The sequence below is a fragment of the Schistocerca nitens genome, chromosome 3, assembly GCF_023898315.1.
Source record: "Schistocerca nitens isolate TAMUIC-IGC-003100 chromosome 3, iqSchNite1.1, whole genome shotgun sequence".
NCBI lineage: Eukaryota > Metazoa > Arthropoda > Insecta > Orthoptera > Acrididae > Schistocerca > Schistocerca nitens.
The window spans coordinates 918,792,233-918,817,919 of record NC_064616.1 but is presented as its reverse complement, the minus strand read 5'-3'; the positions used below and the strand labels follow the sequence as shown (position 1 = coordinate 918,817,919).

Sequence of the window (25,687 nt, the reverse complement as noted above, 5' to 3'; positions counted from 1 at the left end):
TTGAACAGAGGTGCTACCACTATTACGTCTAGGTTTGCAGACTGCGTATAAGGTGGATATAGGCGCATCAGTATCAGAGATGGTTTACAGGCAGCTGTTGAGGATTCTGGCACTCTATTTCACAACTATACCACTATGAACAGAAATGGAGTTACTATTGTTGGTGCAGCAGATTCATGAACATGTGCAGGAAAGTCACCTGTGTATCACCAGAGCATACATCCAGTCTTCATGGACAAAGCAGCGGCAGATTGTTCACACATCATGCTGCACACAGACACTGTCCGGGCTCCTCTACAACCTCCTTATACTGGACCTTACCATATGTTATGACATGATGCATATATAATGATATCTTGCAAAATGGAAAGAGCATTAGGGTGTCTGCTGAAAGAGTGAAATGGATAAGCAAGTTACCCCCTTAAATCCAAGTGCCTGTGATTACTAATGTTGATGACTTGTGTCATAACAAATTACAAATTGCTGACTGAATTTTTGCACTGCAAGATGGGTGCCATTATCACCCAGGATTCACCAGGGGTCTACAACAGCAGCAGCTGTACTACACAGTGAGGCAGCAACTGATAACTGATATGAGCCAAACGTGCCTGGAGAAACATGACACATTTGATGGAGGTCAATGCCATTCAGCTCCCAGGATGCCTCATGATGAACTGCCTGTCAGAAATCAGTCCACTACTGATTTCACTTAAAATTCCAGCAACAGCTTATAAATCACATTTTGGTGCTGGTACCATTCATGTTTTGGAGCAGCTACTCACAAATACACCACACCAAACATGCACCCAAATGATGGTTGTGAACTCCAGTTGGTATCACAGGTCATGCAAATAATCAAGTATGCCTAAACCCTATGCACATAAGCCAAACCAGTTTGCCTCCTGGGACAGAGAATAGTGGCCATCTACATGTTCTTGACAGAAAAACAGATCAGTATCTTCTCATCAACTCAGGCTCTGAAATAAGTACAATCCTGAAACATCTTCCAGCCTTTCAACTTCAGGATTTCTTCTACAGCTCCAGATGGTGAATGATACACCTATTAAGATATATGGCACCACCAGTTGCACTGTCAACTTAGGACAGAGCACACTATTTATATCAACTTTTGTGGTTGCAGACATCAATGAACCACTGTTGGTCACCAACTTTTTCCACCATTTCCACCTTTGCACTGGTGATTCTATTCCTGGTGTTATCAGAAAATCACTGGTTCATACTCCATTGATGTTGAAAGATTCCGCTGCATCATTGATTAAAAAACTTCAAGACTTATCCCATTCACTAACTAAACAGCAGGCTATGTGAGAGCAGAAAACTGAACAATCAAAATTAGAGAATGAAAATTTGGTGTTACACAGAACTTTGCATGACAAACGAAGTAAACTAGCTGAGGTCAAGTATCAGCTGTCACTGTTAACCCATAAGTGGGTGCACCTATGTATAAAGTGCACCAACCACAAATAATGTTGTCTTGTACCATTTCATTGTCCCCTTACATCTGTGAGCCCCTGCCTATTCTTTCATTACTGTTTCAACTAACACAATGCTGCAGTGTGCTGTCTTATGTCCAAGTGAGCAGCAGTAGCATAAAATAAACATTGAGCTAGGTGAGAAAAAAAATGTACGACCCATGCAAGAAAATGACCCAGATTCCAAGCTAGCAGAACAGTCACATAATGAGACAGTTATCTACAAGATAATAAGTAATAAAATAAGTGGTTGGCTGTGATCTGATGCAGTTGCACTCTTTAATGCTGTGAGTGTGTCATTACTGTGAGGTAACACTTGTCCCCCCCCCCCCCCCATAAGGACCTTGCCGTTGGTGGGGAGGCTTGCGTGCCTCAGCGATACAGATAGCCATACCGTAGGTACAACCACAACGGAGGGGTATCTGTTGAGAGGCCAGACAAACGTGCGGTTCCTGAAGAGGGGCAGCAGCCTTTTCAGTAGTTGCAAGGGCAACAGTCTGGATGATTGACTGATCTGGCCTTGTAACAATAACCAAAACGGCCTTGCTGTGCTGGTACTGCGAACGGCTGAAAGCAAGGGGAAACTACGGCCGTAATTTTTCCCGAGGGCATGCAGCTTTACTGTATGATTAAATGATGATGGCGTCCTCTTGGGTAAAATATTCCGGAGGTAAAATAGTCCCCCATTCGGATCTCCGGGCGGGGACTACTCAAGAGGATGTCGTTATCAGGAGAAAGAAAACTGGCATGGAATGTCAGGTCCCTTAATCGGGCAGGTAGGTTAGAAAATTTGAAAAGGGAAATGGATAGGTTAAAGTTAGATATAGTGGGAATTAGTGAAGTTCAGTGGCAGGAGGAGCAAGACTTCTGGTCAGGTGACTACAGGGTTACAAACACAAAGTCAAATAGGGGTAATGCAGGAGTAGGTTTAATAATGAATAGGAAAATAGGAAGGCCCATAAGCTACTACAACCAGCTTAGTGAACGCATTATTGTGGCCAAGATAGATACGAAGCCCACACCTACTACAGTAGTACAAGTTTATATGCCAACTAGCTCTGCAGATGACAAAGAAATTGAAGAAATGTATGATGAAATAAAAGAAATTATTCAGATAGTGAAGGGAGATGAAAATTTAATAGTCATGGGTGACTGGACTTCGAGTGTAGGAAAAGGGAGAAAAGGAAACGTAGTAGGTGAATATGGATTGGGGCTAAGAAATGAAAGAGGAAGCCGTCTGGTAGAATTTTGCACAGAGCACAACTTAATCATAGCTAACACTTGGTTTAAGAATCATGATAGAAGGTTGTATACATGGAAGAACCCTGGAGATACTAAAAGGTATCAGATAGATTATATAATGGTAAGACAGAGATTTAGGAACCAGGTTTTAAATTGTAAGACATTTCCAGGGGCAGATGTGAACTCTGACCACAATCTATTGGTTATGGACCTGTAGATTAAAACTGAAGAAACTGCAAAAAAGTGGGAATTTAAGGAGATGGGACCTGGATAAACTGAAAGAACCAGAGGCTGTACAGAGTTTAAGGGAGAGCATAAGGGAACAATTGACAGGAATGGGGGAAAGAAATACAGTAGAAGAAGAATGGGTAGCTTTGAGGGATGAAGTAGTGAAGGCAGCAGAGGATCAAGTAGGTAAAAAGACGAGGGCTAGTAGAAATCCTTGGGTAACAGAAGAAATATTGAATTTAATTGATGAAAGGAGAAAATATAAAAATGCAGTAAATGAAGCAGCCAAAAGGGAATACAAACGTCTCAAAAATGAGATCGACAGGAAGTGCAAAATGGCTAAGCAGGGATGGCTAGAGGACAAATGTAAGGATGTAGAGGCTTATCTCACTAGGGGTAAGATAGATACTGCCTACAGGAAAATTAAAGAGACCTTTGGAGAGAAGAGAACCACTTGTATGAACATCAAGAGCTCAGATGGAAACCCAGTTCTAAGCAAAGAAGGGAAAGCAGAAAGGTGGAAGGAGTATACAGAGGGTCTATACAAGGGTGATGTACTTGAGGACAATATTATGGAAATGGAAGAGGATGTAGATGAAGATGAAATGGGAGATACGATACTGCATGAAGAGTTTGATAGAGCACTGAAAGACCTGAGTCGAAACAAGGCCCCCGGAGTAGACAACATTCCATTGGAACTACTGACGGCCTTGGGAGAGCCAGTCCTGACAAAACTCTACCATCTGGTGAGCAAGATGTATGAAACAGGCCAAATACCCTCAGACTTCAAGAAGAATATAATAATTCCAATCCCAAAGAAAGCAGGTGTTGATAGATGTGAGAATTACTGAACAATCAGTTTAATAAGCCACAGCTGCAAAATACTAACACGAATTCTTTACAGACGAATGGAAAAACTAGTAGAAGCCGACCTCGGGGAAGATCAGTTTGGATTCCGTAGAAATACTGGAACACGTGAGGCAATACTGACCTTATGACTTATCTTAGAAGAAAGATTAAGGAAAGGCAAACCTACATTTCTAGCATTTGTAGATTTAGAGAAAGCTTTTGACAATGTTGACTGGAATACTCTCTTTCAAATTCTAAAGGTGGCTGGGGTAAAATACAGGGAGCGAAAGGCTATTTACAATTTGTACAGAAACCAGATGGCAGTTATAAGAGTCGAGGGACATGAAAGGGAAGCAGTGATTGGGAAGGGAGTAAGACAGGGTTGTAGCCTCTCCCCGATGTTATTCAATCTGTATATTGAGCAAGCAGTAAAGGAAACAAAAGAAAAATTCGGAATAGGTATTAAAATCCATGGAGAAGAAATAAAAACCTTGAGGTTCGCGGATGACATTGTAATTCTGTCAGAGACAGCAAAGGACTTGGAAGAGCAGTTGAACGGAATGGATGGTGTCTTGAAGGGAGGATATAAGATGAACATCAACAAAAGCAAAACGAGGATAATGGAATGTAGTCGAATTAAGTCGGGAGATGTTGAGGGTATTAGATTAGGAAATGAGACACTTAAAGTAGTAAAGGAGTTTTGCTGTTTGGGGAGCAAAATAACTGATGATGGTAGAAGTAGAGAGGATATAAAATGTAGACTGGCAATGGCAAGGAAAGCGTTTCTGAAGAAGAGAAATTTGTTAACATCGAATATAGATTTAAGTGTCAGGAAGTCATTTCTGAAAGTATTTGTATGGAGTGTAGCCATGTATGGAAGTGAAACATGGACGGTAAATAGTTTGGACAAGAAGAGAATAGAAGCTTTCGAAATGTGGTGCTACAGAAGAATGCTGAAGATTAGATGGGGTAGATCACATAACTAATGAGGAGGTACTGAATAGGATTGGGGAGAAGAGGAGTTTGTGGCACAACTTGACCAGAAGAAGGGATTGGTTGGTAGGACATGTTTTGAGGCATCAAGGGATCACCAATTTAGTATTGGAGGGCAGCGTGGAGGGTAAAAATCGTAGGGGGAGACCAAGAGATGAATACACTAAGCAGATTCAGAAGGATGTAGGTTGCAGTAGGTACTGGGAGATGAAGAAGCTTGCACAGGATAGAGTAGCATGGAGAGCTGCATCAAACCAGTCTCAGGACTGAAGACCACAACAACAACAACAATACTTGTACGTGGAATCATAGTAATATAATGAAACTTCATTTAATTATCATTTATTTAAAGCTCACACAATGTAAGTTTATTTCATTGTTATTTAATTTAACTAAGATTAAATTGTGATTTTGCTCATGCATATTTACTTTGGTAACATAAAGACAACTATTCTTTCCATGTTCACAAAGTATGCCACTCACCTACTTGTGTTGTAAAATGTGGTGCATCCACTCGAGAGTTGCAATTTCTGACACAAAGCATCCTTCACCTCTCAGTCCTCATCTCTGTGCTATCTTACACACTGGAAAAATTAAAGATTAATGCAAACAACTTTAGTGGATCTTCAAAGGAAGCTGAAGAATAGATGAGGAATTGTCTCAGAAGTAGTTGGAACTGGATGCTGTGAACACTGGCTATAACAAGGACATAAAATGTTTACATAAAGAGGCCATAAGTAACAGTCACAAATGCATCACCCAGTTGGAATCTTTGGTGATTACTACTACTCTTTCCAACCATGGACTTCCTCCAGTAGGTACAGAGCATATACAGGTCAGGGAAGCTTCTCACTCTCCCAGTGTTCCTTCCGTTCCATCTAGTGTTTCTACACTCCCAACACAACATAGCATTAGGATGGAACCATCCACAGAGTAAACAACTCTGAAGGATTTCCAGACTTCCAGAAAGCATGACATCTAGTTCCAGCTGAGTTATTTTTCGCAAAAACAGCTGTTGAAAAACTATTAAATAATGGTATTGTGTGACTATCAAATCTGTGCACACCTTACCCATCCACTTTGTACCTAAGAGGGATGGCACATATGGGATGTGAGAAGAATACAAGGCATTGAACACAGGAACAGTGCCAAACAGATACCCTAACCCTTATTTAGAGGACATTGCTCAAACTTGACAACATTTAATCAATAAGGATCTCAATCATCTTCTATTCTGTTTTGCATACTTAGACAATCTATGAGTTTTTTCTTCTTTACCCAAGCAATATGAGCCTGCAGCTTGCCTTCTGAGCACTGGATTAATATGGAATAGTGACAAACAAGGACAAATTCCAGATACACAAGGAAGAGATTATGTTCTGGGAAACACAGTGACATGAGATGGTATCAGACCAACACAAGAACATACAGCACTCCTCCAATAGACACCACACCCTACCAAATTCCTGGGAATGGTTAACTTTTATAGGTATCATATTCCCCATTCTGCAGAAATTTAGGCTCCTTAACTAATGCCTTGGCAGGTAAAAGTACTTGGGGTAAACAGGCTTTGATAAGGACCTCCAAGAAGCAACTTTGGTTTGACACTGTCAAAGAGTACCTTCACATGCCTTGGCAGATAAAAATATATGGGATAAACAGACTCTGCTATGGATCTTCAACATGAAACTTGGATTTAACACTGTCAAAGATTACCTTCACAACACCATCACTTTGACACACCCAAAATAAATATGTTCCTAAATCAAAATTTTTTTCTCCCACACAATGTGTTTGACATTTACTGCAGCCTCAGATATTATAGATGTAACTTTAAAATTTGGTGCAGCATTACTAATTCTGTAATTGAAAGTGGTGCTGAAATTTCTAAATTATATTCCAGTTTTAATGGTTACTTAACCTAACATGTTTTATAGTAGAAAATCACATTTTCCTTAATAAGTTAGAATATTATACACATATTCTTAAATGGCCTTTAGGCTGATGTCTCTATGGTACAATATCCATGCTCTTCAAGTTTCAAGTTTGTAACTATGTTTGCAATGGCTTTAAAATTTACAACAAAAATGAAATATCTAAAAGATACTTTAAAAGTTAAACTCACTTTAACATAGATCTGCAATGAATGTCATAAAAAGTGTGTATATCATGTATCATTTATTCTGTTGACATGATATTGCACAATCCCTACCAGCAAATGACATGCCACATCTATCCCAGGCTACTGCATACAGCTCCATGGTTTATGCATTCAAGAGTCAACAGCACCAACAGCATGAACAGGAAGTAGTGCCTACTTCCCCACAATCTGTGCTTTCACATAGTAGTCTGCTTGTTATTGTAGGATTTAACAGTGATGTTATTAGAATAAATGCTTGTGGGTGGATGCATGAGACAGATTTTACAGCATGAACAATATCATGGACGAGGACCTTGAGATAGAGACAATGGTCTGCCATACAGTTTAACAGGAATGTTGTTAGAAGAGCAATAAGGTGACAGTAGATGGTGTGTGTAGAATATCAGGGAGAGATGAGCTTTTCATTTCAGGGCTTAGTTTAAAAAAGTCATACCCTGGGCATACTTATGCACTGAGGCATTGAAGATGTCACTGATACTGGATAACTACATGGACGCTTCTGAGGTTTTTGAAAATGTGAGGTGTATTTGTCAGAGGTTGAATGTAGGAAACTTTGTGCACAAGATCTGTAAAGTCACTGCAGGAGAGGGAAGCCTGGTGGAGGTCATGGATGTAGATGTTGAGAGATTTAGTATTGGCGTTGAAAAGTTTGACATGCCTAGGCTGTAGCAAAGAGAGCATTTGATATAAAATGAGTGGTAGCTCTCAAATTGTTGACATTGTTATTTGTTGGTTACTTTTATATGGACTTAAGTTTGGATGTGACCTACAATAACATGGAGGCCAATGAAATGGTAAGTGGTTTTGGATATGAAAAGCATGAGGTGAATATGACTTTTAAGAAAGACTTAAGCTGTTGCCATAGCTTTAGACCACAAAGATGTCATTGATAAATCTATAACAAAATAGGGAAACCAGCTTCTAGGTCTTAAGGAATTCCTTTTCCATTAGGGGTATATGGGTCATGAGGGGTAAGGATATCTGTGAAAGCTGTTGTTCTTGTGAAGACTGTAAGATTTTAACTTTTTTAGCATGGTGTGCTTATGCCATATGTATGTACTTGACCTGGTGTTCTGGACAGCTTCTGTAGCTGATGGCCATTTAACTTGTCACTGAAGTCATGTCATCATAGAATGTGCAGGTAGTTCCTTCTTCTGTTGTCAGAGGGCTACATTCTTGAATTTTCTTAGACTAGAAGTAACTGAGAGATGTACAAGGAGAGACTCATTTAGAAATAAAAGATACTGACAGAGATGAAATTAAGAGTGATGAATCAGGAATGTATGTGTTTCACTTGTCTGTAAGGCATATAGTTCATTCTCCTGTTTTGTATTGTGAGTAATATTTATTTCTTAATTTCCATTTGTGATTTCTAAGTGCTGATCTAATCATTCTCTCTCTATTCAGACAACAGTACAGTCACTGTGTTTAGTATTTGGTCATGTGCATATCTCAAAGGGAACTGAAGCTAGATGATCAGCCACAACTGCCAATGTTCCAAGAAGAAGTTGGTTTAGTCTCTTAGTTTTCAGACTCAACTGAAGAACTTGTTTATTTAACTTATTTCTTTCGTGACTGCATGATTCAATGCATCAAAAGTGAAGTGAATTGATGTGCTTGTAACATTACTGAAGCAATGAAATGTAAAGACAATCTAAAAATAAAGTCTGAATGGCATAAATGGTATGATGTAAATTAACATTAAATTAACTGGTTTTTCAATATTATTTGTCATATGTGCAACCTCAAATTGCTAAAAGTCAGTGGTTATTGTTCAACAGACCCATTTTGTGATGAAATTGCTGTTCCACAATCAATTTTCTGCTATATCATCAATTGGCCTTTGCATTCCACAGTGCTACCAAGCTTACAATTCCAAAACTATTTACATTTGTGCCATATAAATATTCTCAGTCAAATTTATCCACTTCTAAACATTTCCATGCTCTTTCTATGAATGCAGACAGAATTGTAACAGTCAACTTGTAAAACTTTTCTTTCATGACTTTCATGTCTTTTGTGAGCAAAGTGAATCATCTACTTAAGTTGTGAATTCTAAAATAAACTCATATTCCTACAAGGTACTAGCTTTTCCTTTTCAAATGATGCAAGTAATATGCCTATCAGATTTCTGTATTTTGCAGTTCCATTTAGAAGTAACATAGAATTGCACCAGCTCACAATGAAGTACCAGGTGTGAAGAAGACTTTGTTGAATGTAATTAAGATATTCTGCAACTCAGTCTGAATGGAATGAATAGGATCATTAGGAACAGTTGTGTGTATTGAGGAATCCAAGAGTTGATGAAGCCTCTCTGCCACATACTTCTCATGCTCATATACAACTGCAATGAAGCCTCAATTTCCAGGGAGAACAATAGTAGAACAGTCTGTCTTCAGGTCACAAATAGCATTGGATTCAACTTGAGTAAGATTTTGGGTATTGGTGATGTGATCTCACAGAGGACTGAGGGGTAACACCAGAACTAAGAAATTCTTGGATTCTGTGGAGAGAATGATTTGTGTAATAACAGGATAATCCCCACATAACTATCTTTTCTGTGCCTCTGTCATTGCTTGGTAGATTTCAAACGTTTTTCTATTGATGGTATATGGATTCTCAAAACTATTGTTCTGTATTTTCTGAGATTAGTTAAAACGTTGTTGAGTATGATTCTTGATTATGCTCAAAACCTATCACTGAGCTCCATTTTTCATATCCAGTCCTACTTATTTCTTGCTGTTATTAATTGTACAAGAAAATACTGTTATCATGTATCACTAAAGCATATTCATTTAATGTAATATTTTAATTAAATATGCAAAAACTGTGGATGAGTTAGATGTGAAGTATTTATTTTTATGTATCTTTATCACTGCCTGCAGTTATTTGCAGTGCTGTTTTGAGGAAAGTTCACCCCAAAGTGAGTTAATGTCATCACAGGAATTTAGTGGGTTTGGATGCATACAACACTGTTCCCACTGTTTTCTTTAGACAATTAGCCATCCTAGAAAAAAATCTCATTCAAAGCAGAATACATGAGATGTGAGGAGGTGAAGGGTGATGCAGCATTGTTAGCTATATGTCAATGTATCACTGAACAATTTTGCAAACTTCATGGTTATGTACTCAGAAGACACAAATGTCATGTTAATATATGTTTGTAGCAGTATATTCATAGAAGTGTGGCCTTATTATTGTGTATGAATCATCTTGTAGGAATAACCAAAAAATCTGCTGCTGTGGGTAACTTATTTGACTAATACATGTTCTCCTGTTGTCCCACAGAGAGCTAACTACTCAGTTTTATGAGTCAACAGGACAGAAGATATACATTACCTCCACAGCATATGTTGAGCTAGTAACATTATTTAAGGATTTAATTAACATTAAACAGTATGAAATACTGAAAGTTAAACAGAGATACATGATTGGTCTTGAGAAGTTGTTGTTTGCTGCAGAACAAGTAAGTAATAATCATTGACATAATAATTTTCCATTTATTGTTGTCTGGTATATACAAAGTGTAGTGAGTTTTATAAATTGGGTTTCACATGAATGCATTAATACCTCTCATTAAATATTTCACTTGCCTACTTTTTGTAGAGTAAAATACGTTTTTGTAGCTATGGCAGTGGCGATTTCACATATCTTATATACAGGGTGTTACAAAAAGGTATGGCCAAACTTTCAGGAAACATTCCTCACACACAAATAAAGAAAAGATGTTATGTGGACATGTGTCCGGAAACGCTTAATTTCCATGTTAGAGCTCATTTTAGTTTCGTTCTTCCACCTACGCTCTATTTCATACAGGATACTCTATCTGTGCTGCTAGAACATGTGCCTTTACAAGTACGACACAACATGTGGTTCATGCACGATGGAGCTCCTGCACATTTCAGTCGAAGTGTTCGTACGCTTCTCAACAACAGATTCAGTGACCGATGGATTGGTAGAGGTGGACCAATTCCATGGCCTCCATGCTCTCCTGACGTCAACCCTCTTGACTTTCATTTATGGGGGCATTTGAAAGCTCTTGTCTACGCAACCCCGGTACCAAATGTAGAGAATCTTCGTGCTCGTATTGTGGACGGCTGTGATACAATACGCCATCCTCCAGGGCTGCATCAGCGCATCAGGGACTCCATGCGATGGAGGGTGGATGCATGTATCCTTGCTAACAGAGGACATTTTGAACATTTCCTGTAACAAAGTGTTTGAAGTCACGCTGGTACGTTCTGTTGCTGTGTGTTTCCATTCCATGATTAATGTGATTTGAAGAGAAGTAATAAAATGAGCTCTAACATGGAAAGTAAGCATTTCCGAACACATGTCCACATAACATATTTTCTTTCTTTGTGTGTGAGGAATGTTTCCTGAAAGTTTACCGTACCTTTTTGTAACACCCTGTATATACAACTTCATAGAAGAATTTGTATTCACAGAACTTACTATCAGTATACTAGTGTTTAGAGATGAATTCAAATGGTAAACTCATAACAGATATTTGTATTAACCAACTGGATTACTCTGGTCAAAAAGAACCAAACCATACAGCCCTGTTAGCTAAAGAAAGATGTGCCTTACAGTATACCATGTTCTGCATTAATTATGATGAAGAACATCTTTCATTTCAATATTTTGTTAACCATACTACTTAAAAATTTTCGCAGCACAGATGATCAAGATGCATTCATTTTAATTGATCCAACTGTGGGTTCTCAGTGAAACAATGTATATACTATTAATTAAATGAAATGCGTTTTGGCCTTGTTTTGAAGAACTTTATTAGTACAGTATGATCTCGATTTTAAAATATAGAAAGGAATCATGAGATTTAGCTGCTTGCATCAATGGGGTAAGTTGAAAATTTGTGCCAAACTGGGATTCAATCAAACCCAGGTCTCCTGCTCACTAGGCAGATGCTCTGACCACTAAGCCATCTGGACGCAGTAATCATTGCAACTGCATGGAGTACCCTATCACATCTTCTGTCAGACCCAAATTCTCAACTTATCCACACAGTACTGATGTTGCGCCCCTGCCCACCATCCTCATTACTCACAGATTTTCATAGATTCCTGTAAGAATCTGAGTGTGGTGTGCATCTGCACTGAAGGACACATTGGCAGCCTGACCTTAATTGTTTATGTGGTGTCTTTCCTTCTGGACATGTTACCTTTATGAAAGATGGGTTAACACATTTCTAACATTATCTTTTAGAAATACAGCTTCAATGATTTTTCCTTCTAAGTAGCATGTATTTCATATATCTACAGGTATGTGCACTGCAGCAAGAACTCTCTACTCTAAGGCCAAAACTTGTTTCAGCAGCTAATGAAACTGCACAAATGATGTTGGTTATAGAAAGGGAAACATCACAGGTTGAAAAAGCATCAGCACAGGTACGAGAAGATGAGAAAATTGCAAATACCCAAGCAGCTGCTGCTCAAGAGCTTAAAAATGAATGTGAAGCAGATCTGGCTCAAGCTATCCCAATTCTAGAGGGTATGCTACACATATATTTGATAAAACCTTTTTGATTTAAATCTGCTTATCCCTCCGTCCCTTAGTCCCTACTCCCCTTAACTCTTCCCTAAGACATTATCTATGGCGAAAAAGACAGACACCATCAGGGTCACTTTTTATCTTTGTTCAGACTAGCAGTTTTGACTCTTGCCAGAGATAATTTTCAGATATAAATCCAATTACCATAAACTTCAGTTCATCACCAGTGTGGGGCTTTGAGAGTTAACTAAATCTTCATCCTTATGATTAACTGTGATTCATGGTAGTTAAAGTTGGAGCTGACGATGACTCTTGCTAGAGTCAAAACCAGTAATCTAAATAAATATAAAAAGTGACCCAGATGGTGTTTCCCTTTTTCCACTACTGGCATAGTAAAAGTGGTCACAGCACTAACAGACTTTAAATGTTCAATTACAAAACTTTGTGTATGATTGGTATGTGCTGTGATAGTATCACACATGTGGCCTGCTGAATTACTGTTTCTATGTAGATTTGCATTACCTGATGGCCAGTACTTGTAATACAGGATAAGGTGTTGTCAGTTGTGTGGCTTCCTTGTGACAGTGTTGAGGTGTGATGATGATGATGATGATGATGATGATGAAAGAAGGGAGAGGGTGAAACCCTACGCCAGTACATAGCCTACTCCTCCTGATAGCACCAAGGGCTACCGAGCTTAACGTCCCCATCTGAAGGACAGATCACCATCAACAGTGTCACATGTGCTCATTTCATCAGACATTGCCACCGGGAGATTTGATATTTAAACTGGAATGTTGGCACAAAGTCTTGTGATCAGGAACTTTACACCACCACCACTCTTCCCCTTGCTGGCCAAATACTGGAAGTAAAAATTTTTCCACCATCAGGATTTGAACTGCCTTAATCCCACGTAAAGTTTCACCACACAAGTGTGTCTTAGCAATGTCAGCACAGAGGTGGATTGCGGGCCTATTTCTGATAGAGTGTAAATTGCAGTGGCTTAGTATATTTTTCTGTTCAGCAACACTACATTTGTGTATTATTTCATCAAAATCTTCAACTTATCATATCCAGTTTTTCTAAAAACACTTAAGATATTATTACTAACTTAAAATTGTCAGTAGTTGTACCAGCACATTTAAAGTACTGTTCTTTACTCAGTAAAATCTAGATCCAATCTAACAACAGAGCAACTGAGTGACTGGTTAACATAGATTGCCACACTTTCTCATAATTGTAGTTTTCTGTAGTAACTATTTGCTACATTATAGTTACCCAATTTAGCAACTGTAAGTTCACTCTCAGTGGTGCAATGTTCACTCAAAGAAAAGATATTAAACCTATTCTTTAGTCTAAAAGTATTTATAATAATTTCTTTATCATGTACTCCTTCAATGTTCAGTACCAAATTTTAAGATCAAAACTTTTTTTGGTTTTAGACTGAACATTTCGGTGAGGGACTATAAATTCTTTTACAGTATTTATGCTATGGGCTTCTTCCTCTTACAGATTTTGATTAAAAATTATTTAAACAGACAGGAAGCTCTGTTTTATGCCTGCCCTAAACACTTGACACTGCTTCTTCTACTGTACCTCTCTTCCCTCCTTTTGATGGTACAGTTGTGCCCATTACGGTTGCTGCTACTGTTACTGGTGAATTTTCTGTAATAGCTTGTTATGGTACTGCTATACCTGCTGTTGTTGGTACCATTTCAACTACTGTTACATTAAGTTACATTAATACTTGTTCCATAGATCATTAATATGACATTTTGTAATGATGTGGAATGTGTCAGATTGACATAATTTTTTTTACAGTTACTACTTATCTTTAGATAAGATACTTATCTTTAGATAAAGATTCATCTATTGAGTAGAAGGAGTCATCCAGAAATTCTTTTAATTTTTTAAAAATGTTGGTTGGCTTTTAATGTTATTTGGCAAATGACCAATGATTTTTGTGGGAGCATAATTCACCCTTTTCTATGCCTAAGTCAGATTTAACCTAGAATAGTGAATGTCATCCTTTCTTCTAGTGCTGTAGCTATGCACTTCACTATTTTTTTTTTTTAGCTGAGATGGGTTATTGATAACAATTTCATAAGACAATATATGTATTGTGAAGGTACTGTAGATATCCTGAGTTTCTCAAATAAACGTCTGCAATGTGATACTGGGAGGACTCCAGATATTATTCTGATTATTCACTTTTCTGCAATGACTACTTTTCTGTTAATGATGAATTACCCCGGAATATGATGCCATATGAAAGCAGTGAATTATAATAGCCATAGTAGGCTAATTTACTTAAATGTTGTTTGTACTGGGGAAATTTTTGGTGTTTTTGCTGGAACTGGTTCAGATGCTGGTAGTTATCATCTTGTAAATGATCAGTGAAACATTTTTCTAACACATAATATTAAGAGACTTATTATGGAATTAATTGTTATTTTATTTTATTTTTACTTATATTGTAATACTCAACTTGAGAATAATAATTATAACTGAGCATTAATCTTGTAATAGATATTACCAAAACTGTGAAAATAAACAATCCTATTGATAACCACACTAAACAGAAAGATGTTAACTTTCAAGTATTGCACTTTTAAAGAAACTGCCATTGACATTTAATTTGTTTTCAGATGCCATTGCAGCATTAAACACATTGAAACCAACAGATATCACCCTTGTCAAATCAATGAAAAATCCACCAGACACTGTCAAGTTAGTTATGGCAGCTGTATGTGTCATGAAAGATATTAAACCAGATCGAATTAATGATGCAGCTACAGGCAGGAAGGTATGTTATTTTTATTTTATGTTATTTATTGTCCATTTAATTTTATGTGTCCTCTTTATTAGAATACTATTTGGCACTTATTTTTCCCAAGCTACGTCTGAAATGTTGATGTCTTTCCTGACAGTCACCTAGTGAGATGGTAGAACATGGGTGATCCACTAAGAATCCAGAAGCATTTTTCATACAATATGTAATCAGGTTCTTGAAATATGAGAAAAAAAGTCTGCATTGTATTTTACATCTTTCCATGGCTATTGACTTGGTTTGTCATAGTGGTTTCTTAGATAAATTGCATTGCTTTGGAATAAGAGATAGAGTGTCCAGCATTATAAATTATTTTAATGAAATAATTTAGGAGTAAAGGAGACAACTCACCAAATGGGGACATTGAGTAGTTGACAGACACACAAAAAGAGATGAAAACTTACACACACACACACACACACACACACACACACACACACACACACTTTTGGGTAGAGGGTGTGGACGGAGTTGCTTTGTGGAGTTTAAGGCCAGCAGGAATACACAAATAAAGGATGTGTTGCAAGATTAACTCCCATCTATGTAGTTAAAAGAAAGTGCATAAACTGCAGCTAAACTGGTATATTACAAGGCTGTTTCCACAGGTGGCCCTACCTCTGATGGGGTAGGGTAAGCATGTGACTGGATGTGCTAAGTGGGCAAATTGCACAGGGCCTGCACTTGGATCTTCCACAGTGATATGACTCCTGTAGCAAGGGGTTGGGTGTGGGAGTGACATAAGGATGGATCAGGACATTGTGTAGGTTGGGTAGACAATAGAATACCACGTTAGGAGTGGTGGGAAGGATTGTGGGTAGGTAGTCTCTCATTTCATGACAAGACTGTAGATAGTCAAAGCTCTGGTAAACAATATGGTTTAGTTGCTTCAGTTCATGATGAAAAAGTGTAATGAAGTGTGTGCTCCTTTGCAGCTGTAAAGGCTGTTGTGAGACTTTCTGGATACTGGGCAAGGGAATTGTCATCACTGCAGATATTGTGTCAATGTTTGTATATGGAAACAAAGCAAATTATACAAAATTCCAAAGAAGCATCATAAATAATGCATAGTATTTTAGTATTAACATTAGGGACACAGATCTAAGAGAAGTGGAGGGTATCATTTTTCTGGGATGGCAGATGAACATATTTATGAGCTAAGAACATCATATAAAGCTAGAAAAGATATGCTCAAAAATAAGTTTAAGCAGATTTCAATGACAAAAATCCCCTATACAAAACACAGAAAAATAGGAGAAATGAAGATTCAGATGAAACAAATGAGAGGACAACCATTGCACAATGTGCTAGTTTTGTAGCCTTGTTGTTTATTTCAGGCAAATGCATTAATCCAAAAAAGGTATGGCTGAAGCTGAGGGACAACAAGTTGTGGTATAAACCATTTACTTCCTTTATTCATAAATTTGAACAGATAAAGTAACTCTGCTGCACTTTCAGACATGCTACTGACCTGTGGCACATGGAGTAGCTGACTCATCAAGTTGTGGGGATTGTTGTATATCATGGCAAGGAGCTGCACTTGTTTTATCAACTAAACTTTTCTCTCCTTTAGGTGACAATGAAATGACTGTAGAATAGTTATGTCAGGTGTTCTATCCAAATGGTTAGATAGATATTTTATTGGGTTCTGTGAGTTACTGGTTCACCCATGTAATTAATCACAATATCCTGAGATTTATCATTTTAGTCTCTTCTGTTCATGTAGTTGTATTTTAACAATTTTTTTTAAAAAATATGGCCTGTTTTTATATTTAATCTTTTCACATTTCTTAGTTGTGAAGATTATTCATATTGAACATTGCTCTGTTGTCCATATGCTGCATTCAGCGTTTCATTATTAGATTACACAAAGGGTGTTCCTGACATTTGTGCATTCAATAAAAAATTACTGTCATTTATTGAACTCTGTCCACAGTAGTGAGCATTTCAGGTGTATATCTCTTGCGGCATCGACCTACGGAGGTCAATAAGAGCAAGCAAAACTGAGCTCTAAGAACATTTTAGAGGGTGATTCAGGAGGAATATCACATAATTTGTGAGGTAATTCTACATGTGAAAATAAACCAAAAAAAGTCCTATGAACATGTCTCCAGTTTTCAGTTGTTACAGAACTGGAGCATGTTGAAGACAACACCTATACAACAGTGATTATGAAGACAAATGTGAATCTTACTTACCAAAATGTTAGGTAGGTGCTGTGGTGGACAGAATAATGGTGGGGCAGATGACAGATACATCTTACAAGAGGTGTTCAAAATGCTGTCACCCATCCCAATACACTTGTCAACATGCTGGTTGGTGTGTTGTGCTGCACATTGAACATCATCTTGGCAGGCTTTAATGTGGGTGGCAGCACCAGTAATGCAAGCAACAAGTTCTTCACATGTATCAGCTTTCACAGCATATACATCTCTATTTAACCAGGCCCATAACCAGAAATCTAATGGGGTTAGGTCATGTGATCTGTCAGGCCACCATAGATCAGATGTATTATTCAGATACTGGCATATTTGTCTGGTACAGTGGATGAGTGATCTGTTATGTTACAGATTTGTTGATCAGGGAAATGTCTCTGGTATTCTGTCACAGCTGGACAGGCACTGCCCTTATGGTACCAAACCCTGGGAAATACCTTGACACAGGGAGTTTGTTGATGAGGGAAATGTCTCTGCTATTCTGTCACAGCCACACAGGTACTGCCATTATGCTACCCATGTACAAACAATACATCTGTGTGTTCTGCATGAGTGGACACATGCAGCCTGTTGGTATTCTCAGACACAATGGAGTTGCTCAGTTATGCAACACTCAAACACAATATGCACATGGTCTCACAACTGCCCATTGATCCAATCCATGATTACAAACTGGTTACACTTGCGGCTGTTGCCTCAGTGCAATGTCACAGTGCTGCCACCTATAGGAGAAACCTCAAATGTCTGGTAGGAGGGAACAGTTAACTGTCCACCACAGCACCTACACAGCATTTCAGTAAGTAGTATTCACACTTGTCTTCATATTCATTCATGGATGCATGTAGTTTTCAGCCCCCTCCTGTTCCATAATGATCATAAATGGGACACATGTTCATAGAACCTTTTTGATTTATTTTCACATGTAGAATCATCTCACATATTATGTGACATTCCTTCTGAATCACCCTGTATATGTGTAGTGACTTTTGTTTTACTCTAAGTCTTTGTCTAATTGGTTTTGCATCATCTGTACTAACTCATGTGTCTTGTGATCATTCCTGTTGAATAAAGTATTTACTTTTGTGGAATCAGTACATGCATGTTATACCATCTAGCCAATCATGAGAAAACCTGCACTGATGACTCTGCAACAACCATAATGTTTCTATGAACTTAGAAAAAGCACAGAATACCTTTCCACCAAACAACGAACAATGATATTCAACAAAGGTTACCGGGACCTTTTGCCTATACTAACTGTGTTCTGGCTGCATTGTAAGGTGCAATGAAAAACACAGAACAGTATAAGTATCAAGCTACAAGTGAGAGTGATTGCAATTCTCCCTCTTATGTAGAGGAACACATGGATCGTGCATGTCACAGTTCTATTTTACCTTTCTCAGATGTTATGGACTTTTTTGTTATGGAAGATGAGTAAAAGAGATCAATACAAACTGGTGTTTCTGAACCTGCATTAAATTTTTGTGTTCAGGTACATCATTTTGACCACACCCCTCAGAATTCCAGTTCTGCTTGGACACCTATATTGAAGTGATGAACTCATTTCTTTGCCTTGTGAAACATGGCCAGTCAGGTCACACATAAACTTTTCTGGAGTATATCACAGCCAATCATTGGGGTTACAATGGACTACATTTCCAGATCAAATTAGTTGGTGCCACATTTCCCATTTTGTTCATGCAGCACATTACATAAAGTGCCACAGTTTCTGCCTGAAAAACCACAACAACTTGATTCACCATTGTACAATCGGTGCATTTCACTCACAACATCATTGATGATATGGCAAAATATGCTGTATTATTGTGTAATATCAGAGATTATGCATCTATCATCAACAATGTAATTCTGTCACCATCTGACTTTTGCCAGTTTTAAACAGATAAGGTAGCTTTATTGCAAAGACTATTCATATCATCTGAAAAACAAGTTCATTTGGGAATTTACTCAGAACAATTAATTGGTAGGACAAATTCATATTTCTGACACTATTCATGAAACTTAGTGGATCCAAAGTCAGTGTCAGATAATACATTGTGGGCAGCATGGGCGAGCAAATTGCCTCATGTTATTCACGTGTCCTTACTTAGGAATAAAGTATTCATGCAAGATGTCAAACTACAGATCACAAAACATGTTTTTGCACTTCAAGATGGATGCTCTTATTACCTGGAAGCCAATGGCAAGCCTCACCTTGTTACGTTCGCCCGCTTTATTTCTTAATTGATTGTCCTCGGTGTCGACGTACTGCATTGCTAAAGTGGCTGAAAGATAGGGGGTGGAAGTTCAACACTGTCTACTATGAATGATGTAGCTGACTGGTTCACAGTTGTGTTTCATAGTTCTTTACTTTCACTGTTCACACCCCCTAATATTACACAGTATTATGGCCAGTTAAGTATTGGCAAATTTTTGATAAGCCTCATTAATAGTTTGCAGGCATACATCAGCACACTGCTACAATAGTTTACTGTTGAACATCTATGAGCAGTAAAACCTAACCACACAGTTCACTGTCTTTAAAATAAATAAGTCAACAATAGTATTTAAGTTACAAAACAATTACTGATTTCAGCCTATATCAGAGGATACTAACTAGGAACAGTAAGAATCAATTACATACTTAAAACTAAGCATCAAATTAGCTCTGGTGATATATTCTTTAATACTGAGGGCCAACTTTTCTCTTTTACGGAAATGCAGATTATACACATGTATGTTAATAATAATTAATTCAAAAATGAAAAAAAAAAATGAATTTTAAGAACGAAGATGGCAAAAATAGAGGGGAAGTAAAAATATCCCAGTTTGCTTTGTCACAACCTACAGCATCCATATTGCACTATGAAACAGCATTCAGCAACCAAATAATGCTGGATGCATCCAGTGAATCATGGTGTGCCCAAAACAGGTCAATGCCTCCCAGCTCCCAAGATTTGAAATGATCAGCTGCATTCAATGGACCAGCTACTGCCACTCACTGTTACAATAGCAACTAACAGAGCACATATTGTTGTTGGTTTCACTCATATTTCAGCACCAACATGCTCAAATGCATCTCACCATGTGAGTACCCAATTCCACTTGTGATCTTCTATGGGCATCACTGATCATGGAGTCTAGAAAGTATGCCCAGACCCTATTAACATAAACCAGACTAGTTTGCTTCATCCTTCACAAGACAGTGACCATCTCTATGTTCTTAACAAGAATACATGCCAACATTTTATAGTGGACTCTGGCTTAGAAATAAGCACAATCCCAACAAAAACTGTCAGTTGCACTTCAAGATATCTGCACCAGCTCTGGGCTGTGAATGATTCACCTGTAATAATGTATGCTTCCACTGCCTGCACTGTTGACATAGTTCTTGGCAAAATATTTATATTTATATTCACTTTTATTATAGCTGACATTAACCAACCTATGTTAGGAGTTGAATTTCTGTGTTCTTATCTTTTTCTGTCCTGATTTTAGAGAAGGTCTACTTTTCAATAGAGATACGGGTGATTCCATTCCAGATATTGTTGGCAGAACTCCAGTTTCTTTTTCTCCATAGTAAACAGAACCCTCAACAGCTTTGATAAATGAACTTCAAAAATTAATATTCTCACAAGCTGAGCAGCTGACTACCATACATTTGTTATATGTAGATACTACAAGGGATTCTCTGGCACTATAGAAAGAAAATTTGTATTCACATGACACTTTGTGTGATAAGTGCAACTAAGTTGTAGAGATGAAAGACCTACTATCATCAGTAAGAGTTACCATTCAACCATCAGTCAACATTTCAGTTGCATTTTGCAAACCATGGTAAGCTGATGAAGTAGGATAAACAACTTCAAAGACAGTTCCAAGGATGATAAAAAATTCAAATATTTGAAGAAGATGCTGATACAAAATCTACTGGACTTGGATGCAGTGCATACTAGAGGCAGTTAGAGCATGAAATGATTGCACAGAGCAGTACACATCCAGAAGTGCACTGATCAACTAGAATCATCAGTGGCTACACCAACTCTTCTGAACAATGATATTCCATCAGATCTGAAGGAACACTTACAGGTCTGTGATTGTCCACTCAGTGATAATCACCCCAACTCAAGTGTGATTCATGCAACTTGAACCAATACTCACCATGATATTAAGGGAAATATTAAGGGAAATACACTACTGAGGAACAAGCTGTCTTCCATAAAGTGTAGTGACTATTCCCTGCTCAGTTCACAAAAATAGCTGTAGATGAATTATTAAAGAAGGGCATAGTACATCCTTCGGATAGTGCATGGTCTTCCCCAAACCACTTAGTACCAAAAAAGATGGTACTTACAGGTTGTGTGGGAACTACAGAACATTGAGCACATGAAGAAAATTGGAAAGTTATTCTATCCTGAACATAAATGACTTTGCTCATTCGTTGCCTAGTGCTTTAGTCCTTAGTGTGACACACTGTGAAAACGTTTATTTACTGATACCAATGCCTAAGAAGAACATTTCAAAGATGGCAATAATCAATCCTTTTGAATTGTTTGAGTTCTTGTACATGGTTTTCAGTTCAAAAAATGCTGTGCAGACCTGGTACAGCTTTAGTGATTCATGTTTTGGCAGACTTCCTTTCAGTTTCTATTACCTGGATGATTTATTGACTTTTTGCTCTTCGTCTCAACAACTTGAGGATCATACTCATCAAGTGTTTAGCACATTGGACAAGTTATGCACTGTTGTGAATGAGGTCAAATGTCAGTTATGTCAGAGTTAGTGGCATTATTTGGACATTCAGTGACACAGAATGGGATCAGGCCTATGGCAGAGAGAGCTGACCTCATTAAAGAGACTCTATGACCTACCATGTTTCAAGAACTCAGAAGGTTTCTGGGGATGACTAATTTTTACTGGTGACGTATACTGCAAGCTACAAGAATCAAGGCATGCTTAACCAGTAGTCTGGCAGGTAAAAATACTAAGGGAAAATAGCCTTTAAAATGGACAACAGAAATGCTACACACAACTGAGGTTGTCAAAGAGTGCTTACAAAGTGCCATCACTCTTGCTCACCCTTCCCCATGGTCCCATTTATCCATTAAGGCATTCATGAGTGAGACAGATATTGAAGTACTTTTGCAACAAACTGTTAATGAACATCAGCATCCCCTGCATTTCTTTTCATGTAATCTGACTAGTAGTATGGTAAGCCTATGACTGAAAACTTTTGGCCCTGTTTGAAGCAGTGAAGTACTTCAGAGAGGATATCAAGGAATGTGACCTCACAGTTATTACTAACCATCACCCTTTGGTTTACATGATATGTAAGCTGAGTTGGAACATTATGCCTTGTCGTTTCAGATACTTTTCTAGGATATATCAGCCAAATTTACTACTTTGGCCTTCATTCACATGTGGAGTGCTTTATTACGCTGCCTGTCACCAATTACTGTTGTCTAAAGGCACAATTTTGAGTCACATCATTTTGAAGTATTGTGTAAAAAGTGTGCAGTGTGCAACATTTCCACATTACAGCATTCCACTCCCAAAGCAACAGTTCAGTTAAACACTGGAATCATGCACTAAAAGCAACACTGATTTTCCAAGATTCATTTTGGACTGAAGCTCAATTATGGGTTTTGATGGGAGTACCCATGTCATACGAGGTAGATTTGAAATAATCTTTAGCCAAAATATTGTATGACAAATGCTTAACTGTTCTCGAGGACTTTCTCCTACTGTCACCACCTTTGACAGTCTCTGAAATACTGTTTCTTGTATCTAAAGTCAAACGACATACAACCCGTAGTTGTAGTTCGCATCCCCAAGCACATGGTATACAGCAGGTTTTTGTATATAGGGCCATGAAGGACAGTAGCCATGTGATGCTTGACAATGATACCATATGAATAACTCTTCAGCAGTCATATTCAGGCCCTCACAAGGTGCTACTGTGGGGGAACCAAACATTCTCTACTGTGCTTAACAACAAATAAACAACTGTTTTTGTTCACTGCCTGAAGCCAGCTTGGGTGCTGTGGGAACAGGAAGATGAGAATCACCTACCACAACAATTGGCAGATTCTACATCTACCTCCACTTAAACTGACAAGATTGTTCTCCCAACTGCTTACCATTTAAATGAGGAATATGATGTCTTGATAACATCACTACACAATGACAATGGCACACCTCACAGTTCTTGCTATGGCCAAATGCTACACGCATCCCCCCCCCCCCCTTTCCCAGCAAGAGTATGTTTGTTTTTAGGGACAAATCCACCTACCCTGTCTCCTGAGCTGTGCACTGGTGGAGGGGAAGGTGGGTGCTCCGTGGCAACATCAACCTGCTGCAGTTGATACGAGCAACCAAAATAGAGGACTAAGATCATTATATACGTGTAATATCTTTCATTTTATACTTGACCATTGTCTTGTTTGCTTTGGATTATCTGTGCTAACATGTGTATCTCATGTCTTGTAATCACTTATGCTGAAAAAGTAATGAAATTCCATGGAATCAGTGCGTGCATTTCATTTCTCACTACCAGAAAAAAAACCACATCTCCTAAAAATTACGTTTGTATTTTTGTGACAATATTAACAATTATCTAATGTTCAACTGCACTGAGATACTGCTGTCCTCTGTGCTGATTTATTTATCAGTTAGTTGTCTTGTTGGGTTAAATGTTATTCACATATCATATACAATTAACATTTTGACATGTGACTTCTCTTATACTTTATATGACATTGCAACTTTAAATATCTTATGACTTGCCATAGTTATATTTAAACAAGAAAAAGTAATGGAAAATGAAAAATTTGTATCAATGATTTCAACATATACTATATTTTCAGATAATTGATTTTTGGGGACCTAGCAAAAAACTGTTGGGAGATATGTATTTTCTTCAAAGCCTCAAGGATTTTGATAAAGATAACATACCTTTACCTATAATGAAGAAGATTCGTACAGAATATCTCCCTAATAAAGATTTTAAACCACATATTGTAGCCAAAGCATCTAGTGCTGCTGAAGGTTTGTGTAAATGGGTCATGGCTATGGACATGTATGATGCTGTCAAGAAGGTGAGTTTCCATGGACAAATTAGAAAAGTAAGTAAGAGTTGTTTATCACAATACTTTCACATGGTGGACCCAATTATTGTGTAGCCTGAAAGAATTTGTTCCTATTATATAAGCTACAACTCTTGAAGTGTATAAAGAGCTGATATTGATTTGTGCAAAATTTCACAAATTTTTGGCATTAAATATTAGATGAAAACAACTGAGTAGAGTATGGGAAAGAACATCCTTTTCAATGAGCTGCTCTTCTGCAAACATATACAGTAATAAATTAATATATACATAATTCCCATAATTATCACTTTTATTATGTTAGCACTAATCATAATTGACTCTCCTTTATTATAGAATGTCCAGAACACAATGTGTGAATGAGAGAATGGACAAATGAGTCAGTTACACAGTAATGTTTTAGAATACATATTTAAGGAAACTTCATTTTCCAGCAGTTTTAGCTCAATATTTTAAATACTCCACTTACGATAACTGTTGACATTTAAACACAATAAAAAAAGTGCTTGAGGATCTAACTCTCAGAACTGGTGATCACTTGTGGTCCTCTGCAGCTACACCTGGGCAATGCCTCAATGACAAGTGTCAGCAGTCCAGCTGATAATTTGGACAGTAAAAATCTTTTCAAATAAAGAGAGTCTGAAAGGATTTGTTTCATGCGCATCCATCCATCAATTGTATAATTGAATGACGACAATGTAAATTTGTGCTGGACCAGGGCTAGAATCCAGATTTTCTCCTTACCACAAGCAGTTGCCGTATCATTAGGCTATCCAAGCACATGTCATGTACAGACCCAAACTTCCATATGTCACCAATCATGAGTTTACAACCTGCACTTGTGCATCCACTATGTATATTCCCTTACAGGGGAGACTTTTTAATTGAAAGTAGATTGCCCAGTGCTGGAGGGTAATACAATATCACAATGCCTCTGTTGTACAGAAATATCATGCAATTTTCCTTTGGCCTTACATGCATGTCTGAAAGAATATTCACTGTGGCAATTACACTCATCATGAAATACATTAAATGTATTCACAGTTGCAAATATGGACAAC

General features: G+C 37.8%; 1 protein-coding gene and 1 non-coding gene across 2 annotated transcripts in view; one reads left to right on the top strand and one right to left on the bottom strand.

Annotated features, from left to right (window-relative positions):
- LOC126249484 (dynein axonemal heavy chain 7-like) overlaps positions 1–25,687 on the top strand; it is a 1,193,512-nt gene that overhangs the window by 779,167 nt on the left and 388,658 nt on the right. Inside the window, exons 35-38 of the mRNA XM_049951137.1 lie at positions 10,255–10,432; positions 12,249–12,477; positions 15,126–15,283; positions 24,387–24,617. Of these exons, the coding sequence (XP_049807094.1) occupies positions 10,255–10,432; positions 12,249–12,477; positions 15,126–15,283; positions 24,387–24,617 (796 nt within the window). The remainder of the gene's footprint in view (positions 1–10,254; positions 10,433–12,248; positions 12,478–15,125; positions 15,284–24,386; positions 24,618–25,687) is intronic.
- Positions 11,842–11,918, bottom strand: Trnat-agu (transfer RNA threonine (anticodon AGU)). The gene has a single exon. It is a non-coding gene; the product is annotated as a tRNA-Thr (tRNA).